The 15,184-nt window shown below is 36.8% G+C and overlaps 1 protein-coding gene across 9 annotated transcripts in view; it reads left to right on the top strand.

The window, feature by feature from the left end:
- LOC126995500 (SLIT-ROBO Rho GTPase-activating protein 1-like) overlaps positions 1-13,008 on the top strand; it is a 106,000-nt gene extending 92,992 nt beyond the window's left edge. For all 9 annotated transcript variants that reach the window (XM_050855144.1, XM_050855107.1, XM_050855100.1 and 6 more), the window contains one exon: positions 9,777-13,008. In XM_050855144.1, coding sequence (XP_050711101.1) covers positions 9,777-10,904 — 1,128 coding nt within the window. In that variant the 3' untranslated portion in view covers positions 10,905-13,008. The remainder of the gene's footprint in view (positions 1-9,776) is intronic.
- The last annotated feature ends 2,176 nt before the right edge of the window (positions 13,009-15,184 follow it).

Here is a 15,184-nt window from a genome sequence, read left to right as displayed (position 1 = left end):
ATATATATATATATATATATATATATATATATATATATATATATAAAACACACACACACACACACACACATGTATAAATGCATATTCTTCCTTGTCTTTGGCATCTCATTTTAATTTTATTTTATTTCAAATCTTGATTTTGACCATTTTTATATATACATCTTTTACCTCCTGGTACCTCCTTGTACTGAATCACATTCATTATCAAAGGTGAAGACAGAATTTCAGATTAAATCTTACAAATTTGGAGGGCTGACCTCTTTAGTACAATACATAGTGATTGAGCAAGTATCTAGTGTGCCTGGAAACTTTGAATAATAATGAGATCTATTATCAAAATTACGAAAACCTTAAAGTTCAAGTGAGTGTGTGTTACCACCAATTATTTTTACTTCATTTCAACATGGCAATGTTCTTCACATATAGTGAGTGAATACATTTGCAGGTGGCCAGTGTCACTTCATCTACAAATTCTAATTAAATAAATGATAAAAGGAATTGCTCAGGAGTAGCTATACACTAGTTGTTTGGCCCTGGTTCAGTAGCCATGAATGTATGTGAATGGTGTCCTGTTTAACATTTCTGATCTAAATTTAATATTAAGGTTATTTGTAATTATGAAATGAGTAGTACCTTTGTAGCTCTTATCAGGTTTAAAATTGCACTTGAAAACTTTGTAGTTTTCCCAGACATTTTTTCCTTGTAAGGTAGCTGGTGGTAGTAGTGCTGCAGCTTGTTGAGGCGATGTTGGGTGCCTACTCTGATTTGCTTTAATTTATTTCTTGCTTCCAGTTACCCTGAGCTGATGAAAGTCATCACTGCATCAACCTGTGTTCATGCCTGTCCATTTTCTTTAATGCTCTGCTTCTTTGGGGGAAAAAAAAAAAATTACCTGGTAGTGTGTGTGTGTGTGTGTGTGTGTGTGTGTGTGTGTGTGTGTGTGTGTGTGTGTGTGTGTGTGTGTGTGTGTGTGTGTGTGTGTGTGTGTGTGTATATTTACCTATTTGTAGTCTACCGGGCCTGAGCCAAGCTCTAATAGTCCCGTCTCCATTTCTACATTTATCCAGCCTTTCCTTCATTTGTTGGACACTGTTCGCCTCCACCACCTCTTCCCACAAGCTGTTCCATGTGTTAACACTTCTATGTGGAAAACTATACTTCTTTAAGTCACTCAAGCATGTTCCTTTATTAAGTTTCTTCCCATGTCCTCTCAGCCCCTGCGTTTTTGCAGTTAAAAAGAGATCATCCTTATCCACCTCATCAAACTTATTTATCAACTTCTACTGTAGTGCAGCGACTATGCCTGATGAACGAGCCTCCCATAACCCACTTAGCCAGAGGGGTACCTCTTTGGTCGACTCGGTAAGGAATGGCTCTCCCGTCACGCTGGTCGCGGGTTCAATCCCATCCCAGGCAGCCGGCGAATACCCTCACCTTGTCTTGACTAATTTTTCGTGTGTTTCAATACACGCAGAAGACACGTAGAAAAATAGAAAAAGAGAATACAGCTCTCGGGGCATGACAGTGGTGGCAGCGGTGGGCATCCTCTCCTGCAGTTCTGTTGAATTTCCCCGAAGGGGTAACAGGTAGGATGGCCCATGCTCCGAGGGTAATAGAAAATGGGAAGTGTTGGAGGTATGTCTCTATGGGGACATTGTGAAATAGTGCACCAAAATTGGTCACAGTCTAAAGGTCTCAACACACAGAAATTAATCTACATAGAGGGGAAAGTCGTGTAGTGCGGCAACTACGCCTGATGAACGAGCCTCCCATAACCCACTTGGCCAGAGGGGTACCTCTTTGGCCGACTTGGTAAGGAGTGGCTGTCCCGTCACGCTGGTCGCGGGTTCAATCCCAGCCCAGGCAGCCGGCGAATACCCTCACCTTGTCTTGACTAATTTCTTGTGTGTTACGATATACGCAGAGGACGTGTAGGAAAATAGGAAAAGAGAAAATGAAGCTCCCAGGGCATGACACTACAGTGTGATCAGATCTCCTCTCTCCCTTCTTTATTCCAGTATCATCAAGTCCATCTCCTTCAATCTGTCTTCATATGTCATATTCGAGGGTTGTGGGACCATTTTAGTTGCATTTCTCTGTATCCTTTCCAGTTTTCTGATATCCTTCTTTTTGTGAGGTGACCACACAACTGCAGCATATTCAAGCTTTGGTCTTATCAATGTTGTTATTATTTTCTTCATTATAAAATGGAATGATACCTTTATATTTTGCATCATCCTGTAGGTTTCTCCAAACAGCTTGTCTATGTGCTTTTCTGGGGATAGTGTGTCTTGCATTGTTATTCCCAAATCTTTTTCTTCATGTATTACCTTTAAGTTTTCTTCTCCCATCCTGTATGTTTTCCTCGGTCTAATATTACTTTTCCCCATTTCCATAACATGGCATTTGTTTGTTAAGTAATCTTTCATCCTTTTGATAACCTTTCTGCCCATTCCTTCCCACTGCTGTAGTGTCCAGATTAACCTTTTGTGCAGAACCTTGTCAAAAGCTTTTTTTCAAATCGAGATATACACAATCAGCCCATCCTTCTCTCTCCTGCACCACATCTATTGCTCTTGAGTATTTTAGTTGGTGACAAACGATTTCCCATTTCTAAATCCAAACTGTCCCTTATTTATCATGTTTTCCTTTTCTAAATGTTCAACCCATTGTTTTTTTTATTATACTTTCACAAATCTTGCACATTACACTCGTCAAAGAAACTGGCCTATAATTTAGTGGTTCAGTTTTATCTCCAATTTTATAAATTGGTACAATGTTCACTCTCTTCCACTCTATGGGTGCTTTTCCTGTATTTATAGAGCATGTTATTATGTCATAAAGTGGCTCCAATGATTAATTTCTACACTTTTAGTACTTGACCCGAGATTCCATCCGGTCCCATAGCTTTCCTTCCATCTAAGGTTTTCATCAGCTGTATCAGTTCCCCATTCTCAACCTTTACTTGATTTAGTTTCCCTTCATTGGAATTTTCGAGACCTCAGTCAAAGTCGGTTTCTTTCGTAAACACTTTATGAAAATTTTTATTTAATATTTCTGCAATTTCTTTGTCCTTTTTGTAGAATACATTTTTTTTTTCTTTTAGCCTTTCCACTCCTTCATTTCTTTTTAACTTCCCGTTTACAAATTTATAAAACATTTTCGGTTCTTCCCTACATTTAAAAACTATTCTTTTTTCAAATTTAGCTTCCTCCTCTCCCTATTTTCACATATTCATTTCTTGCTTTTTTATATTTGTTATTTTTATTTGGTCTTTTCTTTAAATTCGTCCATGCCTTATTTTTATTTATTTTTGCTGTTTCACACCTCCATCTGTGTGTGTGTGTGTGTGTGTATATATTTACCTAGTTGTAGTTTTACAGGGCCTGAGCTTTACGCTCGTGTGGTCCTGTCTCCGTATCTATATTTATCCAACTTTTCCTTAAAGCTTTGCACACTCCTCGCCGATATTACATCCTCACTCAGTCTGTTCCAAACCTCTATATTTCTTTGCGGGAAGCTATATTTTTTTTGTCAAGCATCTTCCCTTCCTCAATTTTTTACTATGTCCTCTTGTGTTCCTGGTGGTAGTTTCTTCTTTTAGTAGTAACTCTTCGTTATCTACTTCTTCCATTTTGCTCAATAATTTATAGATTTGTATTAGGTCTCCCCTTTCTCTTCTTTGTTCTAGTGTTGGTAAGTCCAGTTCCTTTAGTCTTTCCTCATATGTCAATCCCTTCAGCTCTGGAACCATTTTTGTTGCCATCCTTTGTATTCTTTCAAGTTTCTTTGTGTTTCTTCTTATGAGGAGACCACACTGCCTCCGCATATTCCAACTTTGGTCTGTGTGTGTGTGTGTGTGTGTGTGTGTGTGTGTGTGTGTGTGTGTGTGTGTGTGTGTGTGTGTGTGTGCTCTCTTCTGATAAGATATATGTATACATTAACTCTACATCAACAGAAAATGCAATCATCATCAAGTTACTTTAATAAATTATCTCAATATATGTAAAAGATGTTTTAAAAATAGAAAAATCTAAAGAAAGTCACTTTTAACTTTTATATGGTAATGCCATTGCAGATCAGTTTTGCTAAAACTTAAGAAGCAAAATTTTCATATCTAGCCTCCATCTTCCTTCAACACCTTTGTATTTCCTTCATATTTAATACAAAATAATAATAGGGCCTTTTGGGTGAAAACAATTTTATGTATCCCCTCTCAAAATAGTCGTATCATAATCATTTATAAATAATCATTTACACAAAAGTTGCATATCCTAAGATGTAAGTTTTGGGTAAATTACACTTAGTGTTTGTTGTAAAGTAATGAAAATAATTAAGTGTTGAAGTGCCATGGATACACAAGGCAAGATTTCTAATGCGAAAGATAATAAGTCTCAGAAGTATGACATGCCTCGAACATAAGCATCAAATGAAGCAGAAGAGACAAAGGTATGTACATTGGAGATGACCTGTTTGAAAAGAGCATATGAAATGCAGAGATTTTTCTCTCCTTTCTATTACTCCCGGTCCCACACGTCCTCTGCATGTATCGAAACACGAGAAATTAATCAAGACAAGGAGAGGGTTTTTCCGGCTGTCCGGGATTGAACCCGCGACCAGCGTGATGGGAGAGCCACTACTTTACCAGTCGGCCAAAGAGGTACCCCGCTCGCTGAGTGAGTTATGGGAGGCTCGCCCATCAGGCCTAGTTACCGCACTACACATATGGGGTAACAAGATGGGATGGAATGAATAAATAAAAGGTGTAGTATGTATCAGAGCAAAAAATGTACTTTGCAGTATAGTCACTGGGTAGTGAAATGGGTGAAATGTACTAAACTGAATGAGATCAGGCATGTGGCAAATGCACATAATATTAAGTTTATGAGGATGAGTAAAAAAAGGTGATAGTATGCTGTGATTGAAATGACTGAGTTGAGGAATAACTGAAGATGTGAGGGTAGTTATGAATGTTAAATAAAAGGCACATATGAAGAGGGAGAACTGGAGATATTTACCATAGCAACCCCCTCAAAGGGAGTTCCCAGCAAGAGGGAGCAAGACTTTAAAAGCTCTAGTCAGATAACAAGTCGGAAGAAATATGTATAGTTTTGTTGGAACAACTACAGGCTAGAGTTAAAGTGAAAATGCCCACTTCATCATGCTTGTAATTCAAAAATAGTCTGTCATATGGAATATATATATATATATATATATATATATATATATATATATATATATATATATATATATATATATATATATATATATATATATATATATATATATATATATATATATATATATATATATATATATATATATATATATATATATATATATATATATATATATATATATATATATATATATATATTTTTTTTTTTTATGATAGTAATTTTAAATTCTGCACCACTCAAATTTTGCTCTAATAGGAGTATATCACTATTCTACTTTATATTGAAAGTGGTGACAAATAAGGATGTTATTTCTATATTCAAGAAGTTGAAATTCAGGAATATCCCCACTCCACCCCAATTACTTTTTGCCAATTACTCATTACTCTACCTTATTTGGATATAGTGTCAGCCATGGCTAACAACTAAAACTGAAAACCATTTTGTACACCATTATACCATTCTTCATTATACATCTGTCCCCCTTTACATAAGTGTAAATGAAAATTAATTTGAAATTCACGTGATTCCTGAAGCCTGAAAGCCTGAATTTAATCACTCAGCGAATGATCAGTGTTGTGTAGTTCTTCAGACTGAAATTGAGAGAATTTGTAACATAACCGATCATGGTTATTAATTAGTGTTTGAGACTCGAACATAAATTGTGTGTTGAATGTTGAGTGAGTTGGAAATAATCGTTGGATATTGAATTGTGATATTATAAAAATATCAGATAAATGGAAAATGAAGCAATGGATATTTGTGATACTATGAAAAGGAAAGATATGGGGGATAAGTAAGAACCTAAACATGGCCAAGTGACTTATGATGATGACACGTTTATTAAAAAGACATCAGTAGGTTATTCATAAAAGCAATCAAGACTCACTAACCCACTACGACATTGAGGCTTACATCGTAATTGTTGATGGCCCTTGCTGCACTAGCAGTGGAGCGGGGCCTGAAACCTCATCAACGGTAATGATAATGGTAACGGTTTTAGGTCTGTTAACCCCCAAAGCCCCAGGCTTCAGGTATTCGTTGCCACGACTCCTGCACAAGAAGGTTTATTAAGTAGGCTCCAAACGCCTCTGATAAGGTTCATTTTGGTCTAACGAGATTTGCCTTACCATGAACTTAACAGTGATTTATGCTGTAACTCTTAGCTTGAGAATTAATGGAAGCGGGATAAGTGAGAATGTTGGCTGTCAATATTTCTGGATGCAAAAAAAATACACTGATGATCGCCAAAAATGTCTGATATCAGTATAGTACAGTTTGTTCAGTTATGTTTAGAATTTCCTGAGATCAGAAAAATGTTATCTCTCTCTCTCTCTCTCTCTCTCTCTCTCTCTCTCTCTCTCTCTCTCTCTCTCTCTCATATATTGCTTCACTTAGGCCCATTTATCTCATTTTCTACATTGCTTACACCCATTTATTGGACAGTATATACTTTATCTGGTGGTTTAGAAATATTAATTGTTTTCCACAATTACGCAAGCATAATTATGGCATAACATTTTTCAACTCTACGTTTTACTATTATTTCTTCTTTGGAATTTTTCAAATTTGAAACTCTGTTACACCACTACTGTACAACATATCAAAAGAGCAAATGCATTTTCTAGTGCAGAATTTTATACTCAATAATCTTGTAATTTTAAACAATACCTCGTACCACCCAATAATGGCCCAACAGATGTAAAAACTTGGTGGAGGGACTAATTTGGTGTCAGTCAGAGATAGTGATCCTAAAAACTAGCCTATTTTAAATTTTTTGTTTTTATATATATATATATATATATATATATATATATATATATATATATATATATATATATATATATATATATATATATATATATATATATATATATATATATATATATAAATAATGAAACATTTTAAGAGTTAAATCAAAGTATATGCTTATGTTTGTACTTATTTATACATATTTTAGTAATATTTCTGTGGTTTCTGATATACATTATTGAGTGAATTTTTCACTTAAACACTCACAGAATCTGAGTGGTTAACGTGCTGGAGCCATTTCCAGGAGGATGCAGGTTCAAGTCCTGCCTGCCGCCACAGCTGGAATTTTTCAGTTACCAGTGGTTTTTTTTTTTTTTTTTTTTTTTTTTATTAGCGGAAGAAACAGCTCAAGGGCAAAAAAAAAGGAAACAATAATGAAAAAAAATCCTGTTACTCGCTGCTCCTGTAAAAGAGTTCAGAGGAGTGGCCGAAAGATTGGTCAATTTCGGGAGGAAAAGTGTCCTGATACCCTCCTCTTGAAAGAGTTCAAGTCGTAGGCAGGAGGAAATACAGATGAAGGAAGATTGTTCCAGAGTTTACCTGCATGAGGGATGAAAGAGTAAAGATGCTGGTTAACTCATGCTGTCCTGAAGACCACCGATCAACCTGGACTCTTAGATTCTCTCTAAAGAGAGCCTCAAAGATGAGCTCTGGGGGGCAGCATGAGCCAAGCAAGATGGCACCACTATAAACACTTGCCTGCACCTCAACAGGCTGGGCCCAAGCATTGAGCCTCACCAAGAAAGCCTACCAGCGTCATAGGCCAAAATGTAAAAACAAACAAACACACACACACACAAAATATATATATATATATATATATATATATATATATATATATATATATATATATATATATATATATATATATATATATATATATATATATATATATATATATATATATATATATACGTTCATGAAGACAGAATAAGTGACGTAACCTGTTTCTCATAGAAAAAAACATGCTTGTTTAAAGAATCTGACACCCGCAAAGTAGCAGGGTCTGCTGCCACATGTATGAAAACATGATGTGACTTGGCACAGAGATTTTGAAAGTGATATGTTAATGTGAGGAACATGCCTGTACATACTTGTGCTTTGGCTGACTACAAGTCTTCTTCATGGAAGAATCTAAACAGATATCCATAGATGAGTGGGCTGAAAGGCAGAGCAATAGTTCCATCCCAGAATACACAGCCATGATGAAACTTGCGGGAAAGATGTAAAATGAGGTGTGAAATGGAGAGTAACAATACTGACATGTCTGCTCCAAACATTTCAAGTAATGGTCAAACAGTGGCCCTTCCCAAGCACACCCAGACCCAGAATGCTTCACTGACAATGACTAGGGAAAAGCACCCACATCTAGAAAGAAGAATGTCATGCAAATGAAGTCTAGAGCCATTGCTACAGGTGTGGGTTCTGTACGCATATATTGCTGTTTTTGTGCCAGCCTCAGGTGCCTGGCTGCAACTGACATATAAAATATGAACATATTTTCATATTCTGATTCTGTTATTTAATTTTGCACATGAAAAAGAATATTAAAAATATTAGTTACTTGTTGGAATGAAGTATTCTTTACGAAATACAGGTATTACATTACTGCTATCTATTTAAGGAACATACTGAATCCAAGACTTGTGTGGGTTGTTGGGTGCTCCTGTTGCAGATTTCAGGACAGACATGACTTTGGAATGGCACTTATAAGGGGTTAAATGTCAGTTTCTTTGGAAAATACCATATTGATTTTTTTATATACATAACCTTTGAGATATCTTGGAAGAAAATGTTATGAAGAGATTATTTGTCCATACTACTTCCCATTATATTAGTCTTTCCTGAAAACTTCAGATTAAGATGTCTGTAAAGTCATCATCATTAAGCTGCTTGTGTCTTTGGTGCTCATCTCATTCTCATTGACCCCTGAGCCTGTGGTTGGTAAGAATCCACTATCTTGGAACACAGGGCAAGTGTGAAATTTGAGTTATTAGTTTACCTCTCCCTAGTTTCAATAGTTACCTATTTATTGACCATTCTGAAAGGGAGGATAAACAGATGGGTGAGTTGGAAAGCCCAGGCCAGGATCAAACACAGGCCCGTGGATTCATAGCTAGGAATGCTAACCACTACACCAATGAGGTGCAAGCATTTCTTATCCATTGTGTATAAAATGTTTAAAGATCAGGGAAACTGCAAATCTCTGATCTGTCGTTTGTTTATTTTTCTCAGCTGATGATTCATGCAGTGTAATATTCCAGAATTTCAACTCTACTCTTATTGGTGCAATAGATGCATCAGTTGCATATAACATTGAAACTTTTGTGATGAAACATGAACAGCAATATTTTTTTGTCTGCAACATGTTCATTCTCCTGTGGGAGTCCTCAAGATTCATCCATCATTTTTATTATTGTTACTGCATCACACACTATCCACATCTCATGTTATACAATCTATCCACACTTGTACTTGTCATCATACATTCACAGATCCCATGACTTGTGTTATATATGTGATATTCATGTACTTTTTTTTTTTTTTTTTTTTTTTTTTTTTTAGCATTGACAGGACATATGGTACATTTTTAATTACAGATAATTTTACTAAGGTACTGATCCAATGTTAGTCATGAAATGAAGTATTTTGTTTTTCAGGAACAACATCTTCCTGCAGAGTATTAACAAGAGGAGGTGCTGCATTGGTTTTATGAAAGAGGTTTTTATTGGTTCTGTAGCCAGTTTTTTCCCCTAACCAAAATATTTTTTTCCTTTTCCTCCACAGGAGAGACAGTTCGTCAGTAGTGAATGCTCTCTGCAGGTCTCCATGCCGGGTGAAGGTGGAGGTCAACCCTCCTCCTCCCCCTCTTCCCCCCAACCCTCCCGGCATCCCTCCTGCCCCCTCCTTGAGCCGGTGACCCAGTCTGTGGCCCCTGCATTGGTGGCGGAAACAAATGAAGAAGCCCAGATGGAGGAGTCTCCGAAGGGCAAAAACCTGGAGCAGTTAAGCTCCAGCATGATCAGTTCCTCCACCAGTGGTGACTCAGCAACACGGGGGCCACTGTCTCAAAGCATGTTAGAAGTTCATGATGATGCAGGGGATCGAGGAGTTGGGGGTCAGTGGGAGTTAAGGCCAAGGTGCCCTTCCCAGAGCTCCAACCTATCCTCGAGTAGTTCAGAAGAGCGGCTCAACCACTCTTCACCCTCGCCTCGCACATTCTGGGAGCGACGGGCAAAGCTGAAACCAGCAGCAGGAGCTCCTGATTTGGTGATGGATCTTCCAGTCACACCATTATCGTCTTCCCCAAAGGAGCAGGGTGGCATCAGTCCCAGGATACGACGCCCCCACCTTCATCGCGAAAGTCAGAGTTATGATAGTTCCTCCTCATCAGGGGGATCATCACCACGCACACAGTCTCCAGACATGACACCTGGTGAAGTGTTTGCAAAACAAAACTTAAACACACTTAAGAAAACTCCAGCCCTAAAGACTTTTGGGAGTCATAGTACTGATGCCCAAACCCAGACTTTTCTTGCACATAAGTTGACATCCTCTCTCAGCTTATCCCAAAGGAGCACTGAGTCTACAGAGTTAAGGATAACAGAGGCAGAAGAACCAACTTCAGTCTCAACCATTGTTCGTACTCGAGATCCTCCCATGCAGTCCATAGACTCAGAGGGGCGTAGTGAACGTAAAGTGTCCTCTGATGTACGAGTGGAAATAAGGTCAGCTTCAGATAGGCCACCAGAAGGACCTGCACCTTCCACTCCCAAACTGAGGTACCTGGAGGCTGTGGCATTATCAACAGGTGGAGCACCATCAGTTTTGAAGCCGCCTGTTCGAGTGAAACCATCCGTTCTCAAGAAGCCTTCATTAACAAGAGGATCACCTGAACCTGAACAATCCAAGTAAATAATTGGTTGCAAAATTAATGAGAGCATGGTTTAACCTTTGATTTGTAAAACTGCATATAAACCTCAGACACTGAAAGTAATATTATACTTAGTTATGTTACTAAACTTAAATGAAGTATAATTTTTTAACAAGGTGTGCATTTGTCAGTCATAAACAAAAATAGTTTGTTGACAGGGGAAGTGGATATGAGGGCATCTCCCCCTCTCTTTCATGAGATGCTTAATTTGTATCTAGTGACAATTTTCTTTATAATGTGACAATCTTAGTTCCAGAAATTTTTAGATAAAGTTTTTAGTATTAAGCATCTCTCTACAGTTGAACTTAATTTACTGTCATTGAAATTTGTATTAGTGTGCCTCATGTTATGAGGGCAAAATGTATCAGTCATTGTGTATTGTGCTGATCTGACGAATTAGATGCAATGCCTTGTATGACTAAAATTGTTACCAATTATTCCCTTAAGATCCTATTGAACCAGTTTGTAATCATATATTGGCAAGAATGTATTATGTATATTGAATTAAGTGAGCAGCAAAAAGCAGAGGGTCAGCAGCATGGGACTTATTGCAAATGCTTGAATGAAGGGAACAAATTGCTCAAGGTCTTGGTGCAAGGGCAAGGACATAAATCTTCCAATGGAATTTATTTTTAGCAGTATTGGTGACACCTTCAGCCTTTAGTCAGTATGTATTAAGGTTAAATGGTTATGTGATTAACACAGAAAATCATGAGAAGGGTAATCAAGGTCAATTATGTCGGTGTTTTAGAGCTGAAATGAAGAATTTCAGCAAAAATTCACATCAGTATTAAATTCATAGTTCAAGTCCACTAAAATTACATATGGATGTATGTATGTGTGTGTGTAAAATATATAGTATGTGTGTTAATTGCATTTTAGACTGGATAAACACCATGTGAGCTTGATGCACCATCTGGAAGGTACACACCTAGTCAATGGGACAATGCTCAGAGTATTGAATACGTATCCCCAGAAATGAGTAGAAACTCCAGAAGAGCACCTGTCCAAGTGAGAACTGAATATTTTCTTAATGAAATTATGACTGAAGTGCTTTATATCAGATGGTGTTAATGCTGATACTGAATGGTGCTTTCACAGTGGTGAATTGATACAGATTTCGATCACAGAGTTGAATGTGGGGAACTGACAGAAAACAGGACTTAGGGGAGGGCTCAATATAGTGTAAACCGTGACGAACCATTCCTGTACATACATCGCGTGAGAATGGTGAGTGAGTGAGCTCGAGTAGTGTTTATGAAGAACAGTACACTGTACAGTACTGTGCCAGGACTGCCAAAACGCTTCATACTCGAGCTTATTGAAATTCCAGGAAACTGCTCATCCTACTCATGTTTGTAAACATACCAAACAATTAAGATGTAAGTGATTAGTTTATAGTGAAGCATGAAGCACAGTTATGTGATACATGATAAAGGACCAATCTGCTAAGTGCTTATTTTCCTATACAATAACTGTAGTGATGGAAACATTATTCTTTCCATTCTAGCAGCCTATGGATTTGAGAGGTTCACTGGTGGATTATTGAATATAGATCTGAACATCCCTATATGTACATACATGTATGATTTTTCCCAAATCCACAACCCATGACACAAGGGCACACAGACAAGGAAAGTCATTCCCTTAGAAGAAAATCATGGTTCAGAAAGAAATCTTGGAAGCCTGTAACTCAAGATTACTAGCAGTAGGTATGTGTGTGTGTTATTGTGTAACACACACACACACACACACACACACACACACACACACAAACATTCATGATTTTAAGGAAAAACTGGATAAGAGTGGATATGGAGACGGGACAGCGCGAGCGTAGCTTTTTTCCCGTATGTCACAACTAGGTAAATACACACACACACACACACACACACACACACACACACACACACACACACACCACACACACACACACACCACATCACATCACAAGGTCCAAGCTTGTTCGGGGAGAAAGGATATTGGCTGGCGATTGCGAGTCCATTCCATGATCAGATCATGGTGAATAACACACACACACACACACACACACACACACACACACACACACACACACACACAGAAGTGCAATCGAAAAGTTAATAAATGTAAAGTAACTTTTATGAACTGGATGTGAGAAGTCTGGTAAGGAATATTTTGCATGAGGAACCAATGTATGGGGGTGGGCAACTGTGAAATTAATCACCCAGGATATCATTGTTTGTAGTTTGCTGTTTAACAAGAATTTCATTGTAAAATTAATTTCAGAATGTTTTCTATTGATACTTTACCATTTTTCAGGCAAGTATTTGGGTTTCCCAGTCATGCTTGTACTAATGGGAAGTTGAATGAATGGTAATTTTCTTCCAAAACATTGTGCTTACAGTTATCCCTTCAAAATTTGACACTGATGAAATAATATCCAAGTCTGCAGTTATATATATATATATATATATATATATATATATATATATATATATATATATATATATATATATATATATATATATATATATATATATATATATATATATATAAAGTTTACTTCAGGAAGCATGCATATGAATTTCAAATAGGTAATTAGAATGCCTTGCTTGTGTAAAATTGCAAGAATTTGTATTAAATTGTATCCCAAATGGTATTTCAGAGCTTTGCTCCAGGAAACTACCTTTATTGTCAGGTGTGTCTGTGGGACCTTATCAGGACAGCAAGTATATAATTGTGAAAGTAAATACAGTGCTGCCTTGTGTAGGTTGCAATAAAAAGTGTGTGTGTGTGTGTGTGTGTGTGTATGGAGGATTCTCATTCCACTGAGGGCATGCATGCAAGTTAACCACAGGTGAAATTCTCTCTCTCTCTCTCTCTCTCTCTCTCTCTCTCTCTCTCTCTCTCTCTCTCTCCACACACACACACACATTTATGTATGTATGTAGGTATGTATGTCCCATCACCTCTATCTTGCTTATGTGGAAAATGGAATGTTGATGCTAAGAATCTTCCCATGGGTAAGGGCAGACTAAGTTGCCTTTTTTTTCTATTTTAAGATTAACATTATTGATTAATATTGGGAAAACTTTTTAATACAATCAAAAGTTTAAGACCAATATAGAATCCATCTTGGGTGAGATAAGTGTCTAGAATATATATATATATATATATATATATATATATATATATATATATATATATATATATATATATATATATATATATATATATATATATATATATATATATATATATGGAATGAAGAATGGTATTGTGTAACATGTTTGATGTGTGATGTATCCTGCAGTTGTAGTTAGTCCTACTCTGTGATGTCCTCTGCCGTGGGTGTGACAGGTGACTTATTGTAAACAATCCATCAGGATTCCTTTTACATTTGAGTTTGCTTGGGACCTTCACCATGGGTTAAGTATATATACAAATGTGTACATTACTGTGTCTGTTGACCTGATCAACATATGGATAGCTTTTATAAAAAGAAGTTGTAAAATTAGTAGGCATTATTAGTATTCTCTGATTTTGATCATTATTAAAATGGACTTTATAAGAGTTTGAATATGAGTGTATAACAATACAAAGGACTGCCTTGGTAAGATAATCTAAAAGTGCATACACATAGTGAAGAGACTGAAATGATAATGCAGTTACTAGAGTTGTGTATGCAACAGGTGACCAGTTATGTCTGCATTCATGGCTAAATGAAGATAAAAGTCTTGATTAAATGAGAAAGTTCATTTCTTTACTTGCAAGAAAATGATACTGAAGTAGTGATATGTCTAAAGAGAACATATGAATAGTACCCTACAAAGAAAAGATTGGATTTGTTCACATTGGGTTTCTTATAGGGTGGTGTTTGTCTAGTGAATGGTGCTGCCCTTGTGTCTGGGTAACCCCGATTTTGTTCATGATCCATTTGCTTCTTATTCTTTCCACCTAACTTGTTGTCTCACGCAATATTTTTGTTATGAGACTACAAGCTTTGAATTGTACTATTTTACTTGCAGTGTTACAAAATAATACAATATTTTGAAAGTATAGCAGTTATTATATCCTAAATACTTGACTCAAACATTTTGGTGTGAAAGTATGCAGCCTCACATTTTATGTTGCTTTAGGAAGAAACTAGGCCATTTTCACAGAAGTTAAGAAATATAATGGCCACTTACAGTGTATGGGGAGTAAATGACTACCTTTGGTACTTTGCTGGCTGTCCATCTAGACACCTTTAATGATTTTCCAGAGCCATCAAATATTT

Source organism: Eriocheir sinensis, chromosome 1 (assembly GCF_024679095.1).
Source record: "Eriocheir sinensis breed Jianghai 21 chromosome 1, ASM2467909v1, whole genome shotgun sequence".
In the NCBI taxonomy this organism is placed as follows: Eukaryota; Metazoa; Arthropoda; class Malacostraca; order Decapoda; family Varunidae; genus Eriocheir; species Eriocheir sinensis.
This window is presented reverse-complemented; position numbering and strand designations above follow the sequence as displayed.